This window comes from Pongo abelii, chromosome 16, assembly GCF_028885655.2.
Source record: "Pongo abelii isolate AG06213 chromosome 16, NHGRI_mPonAbe1-v2.0_pri, whole genome shotgun sequence".
NCBI classification, from domain to species: domain Eukaryota; kingdom Metazoa; phylum Chordata; class Mammalia; order Primates; family Hominidae; genus Pongo; species Pongo abelii.
In genome coordinates, this window is record NC_072001.2 from 20443934 (window position 1) to 20465379 (window position 21446).

At 40.5% G+C, this 21446-nt stretch overlaps 1 protein-coding gene and 1 non-coding gene across 2 annotated transcripts in view; one reads left to right on the forward strand and one right to left on the reverse strand.

Annotated features, from left to right (window-relative positions):
• LOC129049999 (uncharacterized) overlaps nt 1-21156 on the reverse strand; it is a 50771-nt gene extending 29615 nt beyond the window's left edge. The window contains exons 1-2 of the mRNA XM_054531295.1: nt 20932-21156; nt 14600-14835 (exon numbers count right to left, since the gene is read on the reverse strand). Coding sequence (XP_054387270.1) covers nt 14600-14835; nt 20932-21156 — 461 coding nt within the window. The remainder of the gene's footprint in view (nt 1-14599; nt 14836-20931) is intronic.
• LOC129050600 (U6 spliceosomal RNA) lies at nt 11923-12027 on the forward strand. Its single transcript, XR_008514279.1, has one exon. It is a non-coding gene; the product is annotated as a U6 spliceosomal RNA (small nuclear RNA).
• Nucleotides 21157-21446: the final 290 nt, after the last annotated feature.

Below are 21446 nucleotides of genomic sequence, written 5' to 3' on the forward strand. Positions count from 1 at the left end.
GTTGCAGGGAAAGAGAAAGATCAAGTGAAAATTTCAGGGAGAGGTAGTAAGTTTCAAGGAAGTTTAGAGAATAGCTTATGATTAGAGATATTTCCAAATTCACGAAGAGCTATCATGAGGAAAGGGTCTACTTTTGTTCTGTGTATTTCCAAATGGTGAAAGCTACAGGTTTAAGCATAATTTGGTTCAATATGAGAAAGTTTGAAAAGTCAGAGATATCTAATAATAAGTATTCAATCATAGTCTAGGAGATGTCTTGGTGGAAAAATTGTAGGGGGGATTAAATTATTGGATGAGTTGCTTAATCCAATGACTTTTGAGATCCTTTAATCCTGATTATATGATTTTATAAAGATAGTAATACAATATTAATAATTGCTGATTTGTATTGAATGCTTAGCATGTACCTGGCATTATGCCATGAATATTGTACACATTATTTAATCTTCAGAGCAATTTTATGATGCAGGTGATACCTTTAACTCTATTTTATAAATAAGGAATCTAAACATTACTGAGTAAATGATTTGCCAATATTACACAGCTAGTATATAGTGTTGGTAATGGTTTTAAAACCCAAGTTATCTGACTCAGAATCTTAACACTACATTACAACTTCCTCTACCTTAAGTATCAGCAGATAGACAACAACAACAAAAGCCCATTTACACAGGCCATTAAATTAATATTTACCAGTACATGTGGAACAACTTAAGAGTGAATGATTTTGGAAACACACTTGCATGGTCAAGATTCAATCAATGAGTAATTTGTGTTCATGTAACTTTCTCCAAGGGGAGTAATACCACTATTAAATTATAGAAACACTGCCCCTGGGCCAGACTCTGTCCTCACACATTCATGTCCCTGAGCACTCTGCATTTCATGAGACTGAGAATCACTCTCTATCTGGTCATCGAGGAAGGATGTGGGCTTAGGAGCTAGGAGGGGCTTGTTTTGAAGAGTGTTTAAGGCCTTGCAAGATCTCGGGCAATTGAATACCTCCCTGAGCACTTATAATTTTTTTTAAGTTACAATTCATCCAAATGTTATAGCAAGATAAAGCATGTGAAAACATCACAGAAAAATAATATTTGAAAAGAAAGTCTTGCCTTGTGATTCATAAGGAATAAGCCAGAAATGCCTTTGAAATTGAGGGGCTACTGAATTTTGGCTTTCATATCCCATCATAATCAACAATAAGCAACTTTTTTTTTTTTTTCTTTTTTTTTGAGACAGAGTCTCGCTGTGTCGCCCAGGCTGGAGTGCAGTGGCACGATCTCAGCTCATTGCAAGCTCCGCCTCCCGGGTTCACGCCATTCTCCTGCCTCAGCCTCCCGAGTAGCTGGGACTACAGGCGCCCGCCACCACGCCCAGCTAAGTTTTTGTATTTTTAGTAGAGACAGGGTTTCACCGTGTTAGCCAGGGTGGTCTCAATCTCCTGACCTTGCGATCTGCCCGCCCCAGCCTCCCAAGGTGCTAGGATTACAGGTGTGAGCCACCGCGCCCAGCCCAACAATAAGCAACTTCTTAAAAATTGCCTGAAGTGTTTCCAACTTCTATGACATCATCTGAAGTCATGATCTCTAATTATAGTGATTTATTAACTACTAATTGACGGATATATCAGTAAAATTTATTAACATCTATTAAATAACCATTTTCTATACTGCCAGAAACTACAGAGTATAAATTAATAACATAAGATTCTTACCTTACAGTGTAGTTAATGAGACAAGTTACACAAGATAGTGGATGACATAAACAAATATTTAAAATATATGAGTAGTGCTTTTTGGAATAAATATTCATCTATAAATCATCACTTCAGCTAAAAATTTTTTCACAGTTCCTGCATATGATTTCCTGATCAGCTAAAAGATAATACTTAAATAAGTGTCACTAGTCCAAATGAAGCAAAATATGAATTTTTCAGAGCAGTCAAATTTAATCATTCAAGAACAAAACATTTTTTTTTTAAATCAACTGTTTGAAATCTCTGCAAATTGGAATCTAACTTGGGGGAAAAAATCTGACATTTCTGCCTTAAAAATCAGAGTATATGGAGCTGTGCTAGTCAGTGGGAATACTCAAAAACATTTTGTTTCTTTCAGCCCACAGAAGGTCTGCACTTCTCCATCCCCTTTGAAGTTAGGTATGGTCATTAACTAACTTTGGCCAATGAAATATGAGTCTAAGTGATCTGTGTCACTTCTATAAGAAGATTTAAGGGTCTGTGTCTGAGTCTCATGTTCCCCTTGCACTATTGCAGTTATTATGTAAAAAATATGTCCAAATAAAGCCTACCTCAGCCTGAGTATCCAAGACGTTCTAAGAGCTGAGGCTCCTGTTGACCACTGTTGGACAAGTGGCATCAGCAAGAAGTAACCTTTAATTGTTTTAAGCTACTGAGCTTTGGGGGTTGTTGGTTACTGCAGGAAAACCTAGCCTACACTATACAGGACTATAATATAACCATTAATTGATAAAGCACGGTTATTAACAGGAAGACGATTTTTAAAATTGGAAGTTTCACATTAAAATCCAGTTTTCCCGCTTCTCTTGACAAAAACAAAAATGAAACAAAACTTCCGACATGTTTATACATAGTTGCTCCCTTCACAATGAGCATGTATCCCCCAGTTCACCACTATAGTCACCAGCCAATGTGACTACATCTGGGCAGTTTCTGTCTGGGGCAGTATGTAGACATTTGAGTTTTAATCCCTGTACTAAGCCATCTAAGCATGAATCATCTGTTGAACTGACTGTTCTTTACCGAATTATATCTCATTTTCAGTTACAAACTTCAGCTACACTTGTACCAATACAGAAAGTATCATCAATATGGCCCAATAATTAAGAAATTGGATTCTGGAATTAGGTTGTCTAGGTTCAAATTCCAGCTCTACCACTTCCTAGCTATGTGCGATAGACTGAATGTGTCTGCACCCAAAATTCATATGCAGAGACCTAACCCTCGAGTTGATGGTATTAGGAGGTGAAACATTTGGGGGGTGATTGGTCATGAGGGTGCAGCCCTCATGAATAGGATTAGTACCCTTATAAAGGATACCCTGGATACCTCCCTCATCCCTTCTGCCATGTGAGGACACAGCCTCTATGAACCAGGAGGCAGGAAGCAGACCCTCACCAGACACTGAATCTGCCAGCACTTTAATTTTGGACTTCCCAGCCTCTAGAAATGTAAAAAATAAATTTCTGTTGTTAATATGCCACCCAATCTATGGTAGCTAGTGATAGCTGCCCAAACTGACTAAGATACTATACTGTACAACTTGGGCAATTTACTTAGCCTCTTCAATTTCCAGTTTCTTTATCAACAAAGTGGGGAATAAATACTGTACCTACTTGATAGGATTATGATGAGCTAACAGTAAAGGGCTTCCACAATGCCTGATACCTGGGCTAAGCACCCAGTGTTAGTTGCTATTATTTTTATTTTTATTCTAAATTCTAAGTGGTTTCTTCATCTGCACAGCTATCAGGGAATTCAATAAACATGAATGACAAATCAAACTTGGTCTGCAGAGCTGGTACCAACCAGGTCGTGCCTCTAATAAAAATCAGACTTCCAAAGCAGAAGCAAATTTAATTCAGTGAGCACCACTGTCTCAGGCTGTCTGCTGTACTCAGGTTAATGGAAAGTTGTTCCCAAGAGCATTGTGACATGTTCATTTAAATGAGAAAACTATACAGACATTTACAAGACTTACGTGTAGTCTATGCCAAGTAGTCATTATGGCTCACATCAGTGATCCTGGGGCAAGCAGAAAGAATCACCAGGAAGCAGGAAGTAGGCCAGTACCAGACACTGAATCTGCCTAACTGATGCCCATGGCCACATGGCACAAGACAGGACATTTATGTGAACATTATCCTGTTGAAGGAAAGATACTGAATTCTACCAAGAAGTGTCTAAGTCACTTCTGAGGAAGAACATATAATTATTTGATTCAAATCACCTAGCCAAAAGAGCATCCAGCTTTCAGCAACCAGGGTATCACTCCTCATCACCCAAAGAACTGGCTTACTCATTAGAATCACAAAAACGTGATTAGAAGCACTCATTTAAAATGCACTAATTCATACTGAAACCACCTTTATCCTGCAAGCCCCTTTAAACCCTGGAAACTCCTGGAGCCAACTAAGCAACTGGACTTAGACCATTAATAAGAACAGGGGGTGGTGAGTAGTGAGCAGAAGGGTAAACGCGGGAAGGGGAGTTCATGTTGACTGCAGGCCTCTTGTGTGTCAGCTATTGTGCTGGGCACTTAGCATGTTGGTTTGTGGAAGAATGAATTGAAAACAGGACCTACAAGGAGGATAATACCTCGTTTTTACCTGATGAAAAAGCCAAGGTTCAAAGATGGTAAGGGACTTGCCAAGTGGTCTTCAGTTAATTAGTTGCAGAAATCAAATCTGAATGCAGTTCTTTCTAAATCTGAAGTCTACACAGTCCTGATCACACCTATCCATCACAGGAAGCCACCAAGCAGGTCCATGACCTTGACCCAAGGGCAAAGTGACCTTAGCTTCACACACCAACTGTGCCAACGGCAATGGTTTTCTACTCCCTCTAGTTGCATAAGGCACTGTTCTCTAACCATATTTTGTCATCTCTATTTTCCTCAGAGCATCTTCAAATTTCTCATTCCTCCTCAAAATCCTGCCCCCTCATTCTGATTAGATGCCTTTGCTTTATATTTCACTCAGTTGAGGCCATCAAACAATATTTCACCTTCCTGTCCATTCCCATACAAACTGTTCAGTGGCCCATATTTCCCCCTTCCTACCTTCCTCAAGGGAAAATGTGTCCCTCCTCCTTGTCCACGAGCAATCTGTCTCCTTTGTTTCTGTTATCAACTCCTTTGAAGAGCCCAGGAACTTCACTGCATTTGTTGTATATTTCTACCTCTCAGTCAATACTCCACTCACCCACCTGCCTGGCAACATATATCCTTGCTCATTCATGGATTTACCATGAAGTTAATGAAGCTTAAGTTTCAGGGTCAACCACTCTCTCCTTTTCCCTCTGTCTTGCCCACCTGCTGCTCCCAGTCTGGACTCCCACAAATGCTTAAAGTTGCGGGGAATTGAAGTATTTGATGTGGGGAAGGGAAGCTGGGCTGCAACTGGGAAGGATTTCTATGTAAGAATCTGCCATGAATTAGCCAATGGTGCACACCTGTGGTCCCAGCTACTCGAGAAGTTGAGATGGGAGAATCACTTGAGCCCAGGAGGACAAGGCTGCAATGAGCCGTGACAGCACCAGCCTCACAAGGCTGAACTCCAGCCTGGGTGAGAAAGACTTTGTCTCAAAAATTAATAAATAAAGAGGGCCCTTCTAATTATACATGCTTCAGGTACCCTAAAAGCTGCATCTGCTCCAGTGCTTTTCCAAGTATCTCTGATCTTGAAGACATTCTTCCTGGACCTGACATCCCCTCTGGCTGTAGTTGTAGCTTTCCCTCTATTCTTCTGATTTATGCTTTTTGAAAGGCGGGTTTATGCTCATCATCCCTACTCATTTCAGCCTATTCATTCCTTACCATGTGCAGTGGGTTGAATTGTGCACTCCCCCCAAAAAAAGACATGGCACCCAGAACCTGTGAATGTGACCATATGTGGAAAAATATCTTTGCAAATGTAATTAAGGATGTTGAGATGAAATCATATGAAGGTGTCCTTATGAAAGGAGGGGAAAACATAGAGATAGACAAGAGGAGGTAAGGTGCAGATGAAGGCAGAGATTAGAGTGATGCTTCCACAAGCAAGGAACACAAAAAATCATTGGCACAAAAATCTGTCCCCTTTGTTTCTGCCTATCAACTCTTTTGATTAGCCCAAACTTTACTTCATTAGTTGTATATTCCTACACCTAAATCAATACTCCACCCACCCACCCACTTGGCAACATATATTGTTGTTCATTCATGGACTTACCATAAAGTTAATGAAGCTTAAATTTTAGAGTCACCCACCCTCCTCCTTTCCCTCCATCCTGCCCACCTGCTGCTCCCAGTCTGGGCTCCTGCAAATGGGCTCTTTCTAAAGACAAGCCCAAATTCCAGCACCAGAAGCTAGAAGAGAGGCAAGGAATGGATTCTCCCTCAGAGCCTCCAGCCAAGAACCAACCCTGCTGATACCCTGATTTTGAACTTCTGGCCTCTAGAAGTGTGAGAGAATAAACTACTGTTGTTTTAAGCCACCAAATTTGTGGTAATTTGTCACAGCTGCCACAGGAAACTAATGCATCCTGCATCCCCTGCCAGTGCCTAGTCCAACTCCAGCACTGAGGCTGCACCAGCTGTTGTCAGTGATCTTTAGTCAAAATGAAGTGGGTGGATTTCAGTTCTTCTTGACTTCTCTGAAGTATGTGCCACTGCTGACCTGCCTTCTTAAATGCTCACCCACCCTTATCTTCTGTTTTTCATGGTTTCTCTACTATATAGGAGGCTATTCTGTTCAGTCCCCATCAGGGGCACCTCTCCCTGTGCTTGTTCCTTCAATTATGGGCACCAGGACTCTGTACTTGAGAGCACAACCTGTCCTCCTTACTCAGTCCCCAAGGACATTAGATCATTAGATTTAACCATGTGACAGCCCCAGATCTATATTTCTAGTCTAGATTTCTCTCCTAAGCTCTAAATTCATACATCAACTCAGATATTCACAGGCACACTCAGCTCATCACCTTTGCCCCATGCCCCTGGTTCTCATCCAATATTTTGTCTTGACGAATGGTCTCACTGTCTATCTACTTAATCATGATATCAGAAATCTAGATATCATTCTCTCGCTCCCCACATCCAACTAAATATTCAGCCCTAAAAGATCTGTTTCCTCTCCACCCCAAATCAACAGATTATACATTCTTCTCAGCACCATATTGCACTTATTCCAAAATTGACCACATGGTTGGAAGTAAAGCAGTTCTCAGCAAATGGCAAAGAACAGAAATTATAACAAACTGTCTCTCAGATCATAGTGCAATCAAACTACAACTCAAGATTAAGAAACTCACTCAAAACCACTCAACTACATGGAAACTGAACAACCTGCTCCTGAATGACTACTGGGTACATAAAGAAATGAAGGCAGAAATAAAGATGTTCTTTGAAACCAATGAGAACAAAGATACAACACACCAGAATCTCTGGGACACATTTAAAACAGTGTGTAGAGGGAAATTTACAGCATTAAATGCCCACAAAAGAAAGCAGGAAAGATCTAAAACTGACACCCTAACATCACAATTAAAAGAACTAGAGAAGCAAGAGCAAACACATTCAAAAGCTAGCAGAAGGCAAGAAATAACTAAGATCAGAGTGGAACTGAAGGAGATAGAGACACAAAAAACCCTTCAAAAAAATCAATGAATCCAGGAGCTGGTTTTTTGAAAAGATCAACAAAATTGATAGACTGCTAGCAAGACTAATAAAGAAGAAAAGAGAGAAGAATCAAATAGGCGCAATAAAAAATGATAAACGGGATATCACCACTGATCCCACAGAAATACAAACTACCATCAGAGACTACTATAAATACCTCTACACAAATAAACTAGAAAATCTAGAAGAAATGGATAAATTCCTGGACACATACATCCTCCCAAGACTAAACCAGGAACAAGGTGAATCCCTGAATAGACCAATAACGGGCTCTGAAATTGAGGCAATAATTAATAGCTTACCAACCAAAAAAAGTCCAGGACCAGATGGATTCACAGCCGAATTCTACCAGAGGTACAAGGAGGAGCTGGTACCATTCCTTCTGAAACTATTCCAATCAATAGAAAAAGAGGGAATCTTCCCTAACTCATTTTATGAGGCCAGCATCATCCTGATACCAAAGACTGGCAGAGACACAACAACAACAAAAAAAGAATTTTAGACCAATATCCCTGTTGAACATCGACGCAAAAATCCTCAGTAAAATACTGGCAAACTGAATCCAGCAGCACATCAAAAAGCTTATCCACCATGATCAAGTGGGCTTCATCCCTGGGATGCAAGGCTGGTTCAATATACACAAATCAATAAATGTAATCCAGCATATAAACAGAACCAAAGAGAAAAAGCACATGATTATCTCAATAGATGCAGAAAAGGCCTTTGACAAAATTCAACAGCCCTTCATGCTAAAAAACTCTCAATAAATTAGGTATTGATGGAACGTATCTCAAAATAATAAGAGCTATTTATGAAAAACCCACAGCCAATATCATACTGAATGGGCAAAAACTGGAAGCATTCCCTTTGAAAACTGGCACAAGACAGGGATGCCCTCTCTCACCACTCCTATTCAACATAGTGTTGGAAGTTCTGGCCAGGGCAATCACGCAGGAGAAAGAAATAAAGGGTATTGAAACAGGAAAAGAGGAAGTCAAATCGTCCCTGTTTGCAGATGACATGATTGCATATTTAGAAAACCCCATCGTCTCAGCCCAGAATCTCCTTAAGCTGATAAGCAACTTCAGCAAAGTCTCAGGATACAAAATCAATGTGCAAAAATCACAAGCATTCTTACACACCAATAACAGACTGAGAGCCAAATCATGAGTGAACTCCCATTCACAATTGCTTCAAAGAGAATAAAATACCTAGGAATCCAACTTACCAGGGATGTGAAGGACCTCTTCAAGGAGAACTACAAACCACTGCTCAATGAAATAAAAGAGGACACAAACAAATGGAAGAACATTCCATGCTCATGGATAGGAAGAATCAATATTGTGAAAATGGCTGTACTGCCCAAGGCAATTTATAGATTCAATGCCACCCCATCAAGCTACCTATGACTTTCTTCACAGAACTGGAAAAAACTACTTTAAAGTTCATATGGAACCAAAAAAGAGCCCGCATTGCCAAGGCAATCCTAAGCCAAAAGAACAAAGCTGGAGGCATCATGCTACCTGACTTCAAACTATACTACAAGGCTACAGTAACCAGAACACCATGGTACTGGTACCAAAACAGAGATATAGACCAATGGAACAGAACAGAGCCCTCAGAAATAATACCACACATCTACAACCATCTGATCTTTGAAAAACCTGACAAAAACAAGAAATGGGGAAAGGATTCCCTATTTAAGAAATGGTGCTGAGAAAACTGGCTAGCCATATGTAGAAAGCTGAAACTGGATTCCTGCCTTATAACTTATACAAAAATTAATTCAAGATGATTAAAGACTTAAACGTTAGACCTAAAACCATAAAAACCCTAGAAGAAAACCTAGGCAGTACCATTCAGGACCTAGGCATGGGCAAGGACTTCATGTCTAAAACACCAAAAGCAATGGCAACAAAAGCCAAAATTGACAAATGGGATCTAATTAAACTGAAGAGCTTCTGCACAGCAAAATAAACTACCATCAGAGTGAACAGGCAACCTACAGAATGGGAGAAAATTTTTGCAATCTACTCATCTGACAAAGGGCTAATACCCAGAATCTACAAAGAACTCAAACAAATTTACAAGAAAAAAACAAACAACCCAATCAAAAAGTCGGCAAAGGATATGAACAGACACTTCTCAAAAGAAGACATTTATGTAGCCAACAGACACATGAAAAAATGCTCATCATCACTGGCCATCAGAGAAATGCAAATCAAAACCACAATGAGATACCATCTCACACCAGTTAGAATGGTGATCAGTAAAAAGTCAGGAAACAGCAGGTGCTGGAGGGGATGTGGCGAAACAGGAACACTTTTACACTGTTGGTGGGACTGTAAACTGGTTTAACCATTGTGGAAGACAGAGTAGCGATTCCTCAAGGATCTAGAACTAGAAATACCATTTGACCCAGCCATCCTATTACTGGGTATATACCCAAAGGATTATAAATCATGCTGCTATAACGACACATGCACACGTATGTTTATTGCGGCACTATTCACAATAGCAAAGACTTGGAACCAACCCAAATGCCCATCAATGATAGACTGGATTAAGAAAATGTGGCACATATACAGCATGGAATACTATGCAGCCATAAAAAAGATGAGTTCATTTCCTTTGTATGGACATTCCTTCGCAATACAGTCTACGTGCTACATGAAGCTGGTACATGCTACATGAAGCCGGAAACCATCATTCTCAGCAAACTATCGCAAGGACAAAAAACCAAACACTGCATGTTCTCACTCATAGGTGGGAATTGAACAATGAGAACACTTGGACACAGGAAGGGGAACATCACACACTGGGGCTGGTTGTGGGGTGGGGGAAGCGGGGAGGGATAGCATTGGGAGATATACCTAATGTAAATGACGAGTTAATGGGTGTAGCATGCCAACATGGTGCATGTATACATATGTAACAAACCTGCACGTTGTGCACATGTACCCTAGAACTTAAAGCATAATTTTTAAAAAGTACTATTAAAAAAGAAATAAAAAATTGTACCTATGTTATAAAGCATGGTTTGATTAAAAAAGAAAAAAAAGATCTGTTTCTAGGGCCAGGCTCAGTGGCTCATGCCTATAACCCCAGTGTTGTGGGGGGCCAAGGTACGAAGGTTGCTTGAAGCCAGGAGTTGGAGATCAGCCTGGGCAACATAGTGAGACCTGATCTCTACAAAAAATGTAAACAATAAAAATTATCCTAGCATGGTGAAACATTCCTGTAGTCCCAGCTACTTGGGGGATGGAGTGCAGACTAAGTTGGGAGGATTACTTGAGCCCAGGAGCTCAAGGCTATAGTGAGCTGTAACCACACCATTACACTCCAGCCTGGACAACAAAGCAAGACCCTGTCTCAAAAAAAAATGCACCCTTAATCTTTAGAATTTGTCTCCATTTAATTCATCCTACCTCTTGCCTTATTTTAAGCTCTTGTTATCCCATACTTGACCTTCTACTGTTTGGCTACATCCTGTCCTCTGCAAATAATCTGCCACTTTGCCACTGAAATGACCTTTCTAAAGACAAGCCCAAATTCTTTATGAAATTATGAAACAGCTCCTCTTTCAACTTTCAGAATAAGTTAATGATTGGTTTCTCACCTCCACTGGCAGCCTCATCTCCTGGCACTATTCCATGGGTATTCTCACCTCAACTCTACAGAATGCACTCCTGGACCCTTAAACACATCTGCACCTGCTGTTACATTCCTGTCCCTTCTGCTTGTCATTCTCTTCCTCACCTTGGTTTATCTAACTTTTACTCAACTTTTCAAAACCTCAGTATCCAAACATCACCTTATCCAGAGTGCGCTCCTTGAGGCCAGACTAAATTTCTTTTATTTATTTATATTTTTATTTTTTAGAAAACAGGGTCTCGCCCTATCATAGGCTGGAGTACAGTGGTACAATCATAGCTCAGTGCAGCCTCGAGCACCTGGACTCAGGTGAGTCTCTTGCCTCAGGTTCCTGAGTAGCAAGCAGCCAGGACCATAGGCTTGCGCCAACACACCCAGCTAATTTTTAAAAAGTTCTTGTAGAAACGAGGTTTTCCCATGTTGCCCAGGCTGGTCTTGAACTCCTAGGCTTAAGGAATCCTCCTGTCTTGGCCTCCCAAAGTGTTGTGATTATAGGCAGAAGCCAATGCACCCAACCTAAATTGCTTTTAATAACAATTCATTTTAATTATAAAAGCAATGCATGATCATTGTCAAGAACTTGGAAAACAAAAGCATAATCCCACTGAGAAGGATTACTATTATCATTTGGTCAAAGAGCCCAAAACTTAACTGATGGCAATAAAGGGGAAAAATAGACGGTTTATAAAATGGAACAATTACATGGTAAGCTTTGACCTTTTGTCAAAAGTCTACTTTTGGTTACCAAAAGTAGAAAGCAACCATAGTGTCCTTCAGTAGGTGAATGGATAAATAAACTGTGGTACATCCAGACAATGGAATATTATTCAGTGTTAAAAGGAAATGAGCTATTGTGCTCGCTTCCGCAGCACATATACTAAAATTGGAATGATAAAGATGATTAGCATGGCCCCTGTGCCAGGATGACATGCAAATTTGTGAAACATTCCATTAATTTAATTTTTTTATCTTAAATTTTTTAAATTAAAAAAAAGGAAATGAGCTACCAAGCCATGAAAAGACACTGAGGAAACTTAAATGTATAATATATTACTACATGAAAGAAGCCAATCCGAAAAGGCTATATAGTATATGATTCCAACTCTATGACATTCCGGAAAAGGCAAAACTATGGAGACAGTAAAAAGATCCATGGTTGCCAGGGGTTAGCGAGGAGAGAGGGATGAAAGAGCAAAGCATAGAGGATTTTTAGGTCAGTGAAACTGCTCTGCATTATACTATAAGAGTGGATACGTGTCATTATACATTTGTCCAAACTCATAGAATTTACAACACCAAGAGTGAGCCCTAATGTAAACTATGAACTTTGGGTGATTATAATGTGTCAACGTAGGTTCATCGACTGTAATAACTGTATCACTTTAGTGGGGAATGTTGATAGTAGGGGAGGTTGTGCATTTAAGGAAGCGGGGGGGCCTATGGGAAAATTCCACCTTCCACTAAATTTTGCTGTGAATCTAAAATTGCTCTAAAAAATGGAGTCAGGCCAGGTATGGTGGCTCATGCCTGTAATGCCAGTATTTTGGGAGGCTCAAGGCCAGCCTGAGCAACACAGCGAGACCCCCTTCTCTACAAAAATAAAAAAAAACTGGCTGAGCATGATGGCACATGTCTGCAGTCCCAGCTACATGGGAGGCTGAGGCAGGAGGATCGCTTGAGCCCAGGAGGATGAGTCTGCAATGAGGCATGATCATGTTGCTGTATCCCAGCCTGGGTGACAGATGAGACCCTGTCTCTTTAAAAAAAAAAGAAGAAAGAAATTAGTCTGTTTTAAAAGGGCAGGGAGATGGACCGTGTAGGAAGAGCCTAAAGGAGACAGACAAGAATCCTCAATTTCATCATTAACGCAAGGACAAGCCATTGAAGGGCTTTGGGGAATGCAAGAATGACAGTCTCTGAATTACCTTTTAACATAATCACTTTGGCTGCTGCTTGAAGAACAGACTGGAGGGAATCATGGTGGGAGCTGGGAGAACAGAACAGAAAGATGTTAATGCAGTTTAGATTAGCTATTAAGGACTTAGGCTACAAGAAAGGCAGTAAAGATGGAAAGACGTGCTAAATTAAAAGTAATCTTTGGAGGGAAAATTGACAGGATGTAGCAATGGATCAAATGTGTGGGTTGAAAGAAAAGCAAGAATGATGTCAAAGTTTTGGGATAAGCAACTAGAAGCCATTTTCTAGATAAAGGGATGAACAAAGTTGAAGCTAGTTTGAAAAGCAGGATGAAGGTTCACCTTTGAGCACTTTAAGTCTGAAGCTCCTGGTAGTGCCTCACACTTAGTAGGTGGTCAGGTTGCTCGTCTGCTATTGTTACTACTGTTTTTGTTATGAGCAGAATAGGGTAGGTGAAATACTAGACACATTCATTATTTTTTAAAAATATTTTTCAGAAGTCAAAAGAATAGATGCAGAATCCTATAATTTCCCTGCCATCCCTGTCTCACAACCTGTCACAGTGTCTTTTTAATTTTTTTTTTTCTTTTTGAGACAGTCTCGCTCTGTCACCCAGGCTGGAGTGCAGTGGCATGATCTTGTCTCACTACAACCTCCACCTCCTGGGTTCAAGTGATTCTCCTGCCTCAGCCTCCCTAGTAGCTGGAATTACAGGCACACACCATCATACCCAGCTAATTTTTGTATTTTTAGTGGAGACGGGGTTTCACCATGTTGCCAGGCTGGTCTTGATCTCCTGACCTCAAGTGATCCACCCACCTCGGCCTCCCAAAGTGCTGGGATTACAGGGTGAGCCACCATACCCGGCCTAAAGTGTCTTGAATCCTTATACTCATTAAAAGCCACTGGGGTTTATGTCTCAGTCACACTCGTAACAACTCTGCAGAGACCACTCTGAAAAATCTGTTGGAATGCATTCATGTTAGTTTTCAGAAAATAAATCATTGTGCCCAAAGATCCAAAACAATGAATTAATTTTAATAAGAAAGCTTAATTTAATAAGAGACTCTCCAGTATTACTCTTCCAAAACAGTGGTTCTCAAAGTGTATTTCCCAGACCCACAGATTCAGGGTCTCCAGGGAACTTGTTAGAAATGCAAATCTTTGGGCCCCATCCCTTACCTACTGAATCAGAAACTCCGGGAGATGAGCCCAACACTCTGTTATCACAAGCCCTCCAGGTGACTCTGATGCTTGTTCAAGTTAGAGAATCACTAATCTATGGCCGGGCACGGTGGCTCATGCCTGTAATCCCAGCACTTTGAGAGGCTGAGGCAGGTGAATCACCTGAGGTCAGGAGTTTGAGATCAGCCTGACCAACACGATGAAACCTCATCTGTACTAAAAATACAAAATTGGAATACAAATACAAATTGTATTTGTATTTGGTGTACAAAAATACAAAAGTGGGATTATAGGTGTAAACCACCGTACCTGGCCAATAGCAATATTTTCATCTGCATGAACAAAAGTACAGAAGAAAATGGTTCTGTTTATTGACAGCAGGTGTGGCACATCCACGAAGCAGGGGCTTGGGAGGCAAGTGTGCTTACCTGACAGATGCCACTGATACACATGTCCAAGGAGTCCGTGTTGCAACGAGTTCCATCCAGTACCTTAGGTGCCAGCTCCACCACCAAATTTTGTCCTCATGCATGACACTTGAGTGCACACGGAGCAGCAGGATCATTATATCGTGGAAGCCATTCATAGTAACGCCCCGATACTGGACATCATTGTAGGCTGAGCACTGCCGGGCTCTGAAAGCTTCTGCATCTGGAGGGCAGTCCTGGGGGCAGGGGAGAAGGCCACAGGCACATCACCCAGTGAGAGAGGCCAACAGAAGATGAAATCAGTTCACCAGAATCTCATGAGACCACACTCCACTTGCCTCTCTCTGGGAGTCACCTAATTCCCTCTTTTTTTTTTTTGATTCAAAGTTGAATGTATGCTATGAAATTCTACAGAGATCGCGGCAATAATTATTTATACAGGAGATTATCTCATTATTCTGATCACTCATCCACCCAGCTATTTTTTCCAGATAATTAGAGATTACAAGACTTAGATGCCAAACTTTGCCCTATTTTAACCATCTTGAATATAAATTTTCAAATGCATTATCTAATCTCCTTCCTTTTAAAACAAGGGAAACCAAATGCTTTTAATTTTTCCAGGTGATTCAAGGATTCAAATTCTTCATCAAAATTTAATTGTTATCCATGCCTTCAGGAGCCATTTCAATGTAAAGGATTATTAGCCCCAAACTGCTGTGCTCTGTGAGCACTTGTTGTTGTTTCTTTGTCACTGATTTTTTTTTTTTTTTTTTTGAGAAGGAGTGTCGCTCTGTCGCCAGGCTGGAGTGCAGTGGCTCGGCTCACTGCAACCTCTGCCTCCCGGGTTCAAGCGATTCTCCTGCCTCAGTACCCCCCGCACACCACCACACCCAGCTCATTTTTGTACTTTTAGTAGAGACGGGGTTTCACCACGTTGGCCAGGATGTTCTGGATCTCCTGACCTCAAGATCCACCTGTGTCGGCCTCCCAAAGTGCTGGGATTAAAGGCATGAGCCACAGTGCCCAGCCTGTCGTGGTTGTTTTTAATTCATCTGTCTTTCCTCCCCTGTCAGGCTCCCTCCCATATCTTCACTGGTACCAAGTACCTGCCTTCAACTGGCTGTAGGATGGATGACAGAAAACATAGCTTGTTCAAATTCTGTCTACAACAAAAGCAAATAAATTCAAAGTAAATGCCTTCAGTTGCTCTCATAATAAAACATGTTTGTACAAATATTGATGACTCATTGGTCTTTCTACTAAATTACTGATTCTGCCCACCAGATATTTCCAAAGCAAGATACTAGTTGAGAAAAGTGTTACTTTACTCATCAAAAATCTACTTTTGATATGCAAACTTCATAATTAAAGAAAACAGATACGAAAAAGCAATATAGCCCCCAGGCGCCGTGGCTCACATCTGTAATCCCAGCACTTTGGGTGGCTGAGGCGGGCGGATCACCTGAGGTCAGGAGTTCCAGACCAGCCTGGCCAAAATGGTGAAACCCCGTCTCTATGAAAAATATAAGAATTAGCTGGGTGTGGTGGCGTATGCCTGTAGTCCCAGCTATTCATGAGGCTGAGGCAGAAGAATTGCTTGAACCCAGGAGGTGGAGGCTGCAGTGAGCCAAGATTGTGCCACTGCACTCCAGCCTGAGTGACAGAGCGAGACTCTATCGCAAAAAAAAAAAAAACAAACAAACAAAAAACACCATAAAGTATTCTTTTTTGTATTATGAAAGTAATAAATATTCATTCTAAAAACTTTGGAAAATAGTTTCTACTCAACAAAAGAATAAATAACATAGATCTTTTGTATCTAAATATTCACACAAATCTTGATTATTTACCAAGGACTTCTTTCTGGAAATAAAATTTCTGAGTCCAAGATTATGCACATTTTATAGACTATTCAAAATATTGCAAAATTGCCCTCCATTATAATTTTCTAGTTTTTTTTCCAATCCAAAGTATAAAATATAACTTCATTGTTTTCATTTGCATTTTCTTTTTGAAATAGAGTCTTGCTTTGTCACCTAGGCTGGACCTCCCAGGTTCAAGTGATTCTCCTGTCTCAGCCTCTCGAGTAGCTGGGATTATAGGTGCTTGCCACCATGCCCGGCTAATTTCTTTTGTATTTTTCATAGAGATGGGGTTTCACCATGTTGGCCAGGCTGGTCTCAAACTTCTGACCTCAAGTGATTCACCCACCTCGGCCTCCCAAAGTGTTGGGATTACAGGTGTGAGCCACCGTGCCCAGCTTGCATTTTCTTTTTATTGTTTAATATATTTTCATGTATGTTTGCTTTTTGTATTAATTCTTCAAAAATTTGTTTTATAGCCTTTATCCATTGGCATTTTTGTCTTTTTATTATTTTCAGCAGATGAAACTATTAAACTTCATAGTGAAATTATCAACTCTTTGTCATTTCTGTTGGAAATATTTTCCCCATTTCATTTTTTTTTTGGTACTTTGTAAAGTCAAAAAGTTTTACATTTTCATGTAGTCAGCTCTATTAATATTTCCCCTTAAGGTTTCTTTCTTTATTAATGGGCTTAGAAATGCTTTCCCACTCTGCTCTGAGAACAGATAAATACTTAAATGTATTTTCCTAGTTCCTTTCTAGATTAGCAGTCATATTTAACTATTTGTTATATTTGGAATTTATTTACATGAATGGTTTAAGTCAGAAATCTAGCTTTATTTTTTTCCACAAATAGATATTTATAAATTATCAGCCAGGATTTTTAAATACAGTTTTCCTCTTTTTGCTACTTGATGTTTGTCTTTTATTGCTTACACTTTTGGCCTTTATAAACTTCCTTAAATCCTTTTTGGAAGTAGATAGGGAATACATAGAATTAATTAATTAATTAACTAACATTCTTCGAGATTAGTTGTATTACTTTGCTGTGAAACATTCCAAAATCCTATATCGCATCCACATTTTTGTTGTCTTAGCAAAATTAAACCAGGTTACACTCATAGAAGCAAGTCAAACTGAAGAAGACTAAAACTGGATGACTTTTTCTTTAGTCAGGGTCTTACTCTGTCACCTAGGATGGAGCGCAGTGGCATGATCACAGCTCACTGCAGCCTCGACCTCCAGAGCTCAGGTGATCCTCCCACCTCAGCCTCCCAGGTAGCTGGGACTACAGGCACGCGCCACTACACCCAGCTAATTTTTTGTAGAGACAGTTTTGCCATGTTGCCCACGCTGGTCTCAAACTCCTGGGCTCAGGCAATCTGCCTGCCTTGGCCTCCCAAAGTACTGGGATTACAGGCATGAACCACCGTGCCAGGCCAGATGACTTTTCTCTGTTGAAATGAGGACTGTATCCTCCATCTGGCCATAGGAAGGATCATCAGTTATAAAATTACATCACCTCGTCTTCCTCCAGCCATGGCTAGTTTTCTCTATATCTCACTCTTTGAAACCAACCAAAGGAAAGTGTCTAAGAGAGCAGGATGCAAGCAACTTCTTTGCATTAGGCTCAATGGCAAGCATTCTCTAGGGACTGAATGTGCCGGCTAGCTAACTCTCGACTCCCTTAAATTCCATAAACCAATGAAGTTTCACAAAATTAACAAGAGTTAATTAGCGGAAGACACCTTAGGATGTCAGCCTCAGGGTGGCCAGATTTGTACATGTGACCAGCCCCCTTGGCCCCAGCTGACTATCCAGAGGCAAACATCTGGTCCACACCAGGTCAATCTTTGCCAGAAATTTGGAATTGCAACAAAAGAGCTGGAGCTAAGAGAGCTAAGAACTCATATCAATCTGGGGTTGGACTGGCCATTTCTTTTATAAGATTCATGTTGAAGCAAAGCAAGCCAGTTCCCACAGCACAGAAGAATGAATTCGGTAAGAAAGCAGGAGGAAAGACAGTAAACTATGCATTTAAATAGGAATAAGTAACCTGTGTTCCTCATTTTCTGATTTCTGGCTCCAGGCCCTTAAGGTCTGCTTATGCTTAAATTCCCTTAAAACCCACATATCCATCCAGTGAATCCCCTTTGTCCTGAGCTAATCTAAGTGGACTTCTGTTCTTAGCACATGATGCTATCTGATTAAGGCAGCCTGATATCCAGATCATGCTTTTTAGTTTCCCAGGGATAATCACTGACATTCTCTTTTTACCACCACCCTTTGAACTAGGTAGGTCAGGATTATTACCCTCACTCTACAAATGGAGAAAACTGTGACCTAGAAAGTTTTTAGCCACTAGTCCAAAGACACACACTAGGATATGACAAAGCCAAGACTGATTCTCAAAGTAAAAAGCACTCTATTACAGAATACTGCTTTCTAGTAAATGTGGGAGACACTGACTGCTTATATTAAATGCTTTCATTCACTTCACATTCTTCCAGTGTCAACACTAAGCTTGCCTAATCTGGCTCAGCTAGGTCCCACATCCCAGCTCAAGACAAGCTAGGGATTCTTGTGTCTTAAACAGTCTATTTGACATTTAGGGAGCAAAATGCCAAACATTCTTCTGCTTTCCTTTCCCTGAGAAGCATTTTTTTCATATCAGTTAAGTTGAAAACAACACTTATTTATGAAATATACTTGATGGGCTTTGCCCTAGGTCACAGGCTAGAGAGAACACACACAAAAAAATATAATCCACCACTGTCATTCAATGAGCTTGTTATCTTATTGGAGATGTAGCTTCTATACAAATGAAACACACTGAACAAGTGTTATCACTGGTATTTGTAGACTTAAAGTAGGAATGCAATGAAGGACATAGAATTGTTATCCAAGAGTTAAATTGTACAACTGATTAGATGAAGTTAATAAGAATAGATTCCATATCAGTAAGACTTGACTCTAACCTGATAGAAGTAATAAAAAGGAAGTGTCAGTCAGTGCAGGTAGCCAGTCTGGGAAGCTCAGAAAAGAAGAAAGAGGAGAAGAAGGATAGGAGGAAGAGAGAAGAGGAGGATGGAGAGGAGGAGAAGGGAAGAGAAAGGAAGAGGAGGTGGCTGCCACAGCCAACAAATGACAAAAGGCACCCATTTCCCAAACCATCTTGAAAACAAGGTCTCCTTCCCCTCCTAAAACCATGGGGATTTGTAAAACCTGGGGGCAACTTCTGTATAGAAGCCAGGAATGAAAGATTATCTAATAAACTGAGTATTTTTATGCAGGACAGACAGGCCATTACCTGAGATTATTTATATAGTAGAACTGGACCAAGCTTTCATGTGGATCGGACATTTAGGCAATCCCCCTCCCAATCCCCTCTCCCAATAACCAGCAAGTAGGGACTCAGGAGAAATAATATTGTTGCTACAAGCAAATTTTAAAATTTTATTTTAACTTCATATCCAAGTTGTACTATGAGCTAAATTTTGTGATTCTTTTATATAACAAATGACAACATTTCTAGCATAAAAATAAATTGTTGGTGGCCACTGTAAGCTAGAGTTGGCAAATAAGGAATTGTGGAAAGGTGAAATCTCAGATGGATTTAAAGGATGGTGTGATGTAAACAGGACAAGATTCGGGAAACGACATAACAAAAGAGAAACAGCAGAAATAAATTCGTTATCTATAAGAAGCAGTGTGCAGCCTTGTCCAGAAAGGGTGAAAGTGGGGAGTTTAAATAAGAGATAAATCTCACCTGAAGATAAGAAGGTCCTTGAATGCATGTGAGGAGATTTAAAAGCAATAAGGATCCACAGAGGGGACTAAAATATAAAAGATGGCATTTTAGGAACAGTAGAATCGCAAGATGGCCTGAAGCTCTGGAGACAGACATGAGAGGGGGTGACTCTTGCCCAGAGTAGGAGTAATGACAAGGAAAAAAAAAAGAACAACTTCAAGAGAAATACTGAATGGAAAATTGTCAGATTCCAGCCATTCATAGGATCCATGGTATGAGGGATCCTTCAAGGGTCACATCAAATGTCCCTTCTGTAAAGTCAAGAAGGAGCCCTGGAAGCCCCCTCTGCAAGTACACCAGGCCTCCCTCTGTGCTCATAGAAAAATGTGTTCATGCTACAAAAACATCCTTACCAAATGATGATATACTTATCTTAAAATTATTTTCCCTTTGCCTCTTCCATCATTGCCTTTCATCCCATAAATCCTGCTATGAAAACATGACTCATCAGTGAATTCAGGTATCAGACCTCCCTGCTGAGATGCATGACTTCTCTTAGAAATTCTCCATTTGCTCCAAAATACCCCTGATAAGGATAATTCTTTATCTAGGACTCAGGGGCCAGTCTCTGGTTATAAGGATATATGCTGAGTGCTGATCAGTGGGTTATGTGTGAAGACAGCAGTCACCCAGGAGCCATGGCACGTACGTACCCAGGCATGTTCTGTTCCATAATCTTTCAGGCCCAAAGCCCAAATCTCCATCTCCCCTGACAGAATGAACCGAAGGAGAGCCACTGAACCAAAGTCTGAATTCTCAGGGAGGGTGGTGTGGTCCTCATGACCTGGATATGCCTTCCACTCCTGCCATTTGAGGCATGATCTCCTGCACACCAGGGGTGGAATTTCTTCATCTTCATCTATGTGCTGTGAATGCATGTCCCTGTTACAACTAGGCTTCATAACAAAAGAACATTTTATCTTTTCTTGGGTGCCTGAATTTTTTTTCTTTAGTGTCTTCTGCTGAGGTGGGCAGAATTCTGAAATGCAACTGTCAGAGTCTGTCCTCGTTAAGCCAGATCCTCTCCTATGCTAGGGATCCAACCCAGGCTGCTGGAGTAGTAGAAAACCAATAGCCATGGAGGATTTCCTTTCTCTGACTCCCTTCAGTTGTGTTTCTTTCAATTAATTCCCTGCTCTTCCCTGATCTCTGACCCTTGCCAACTAAG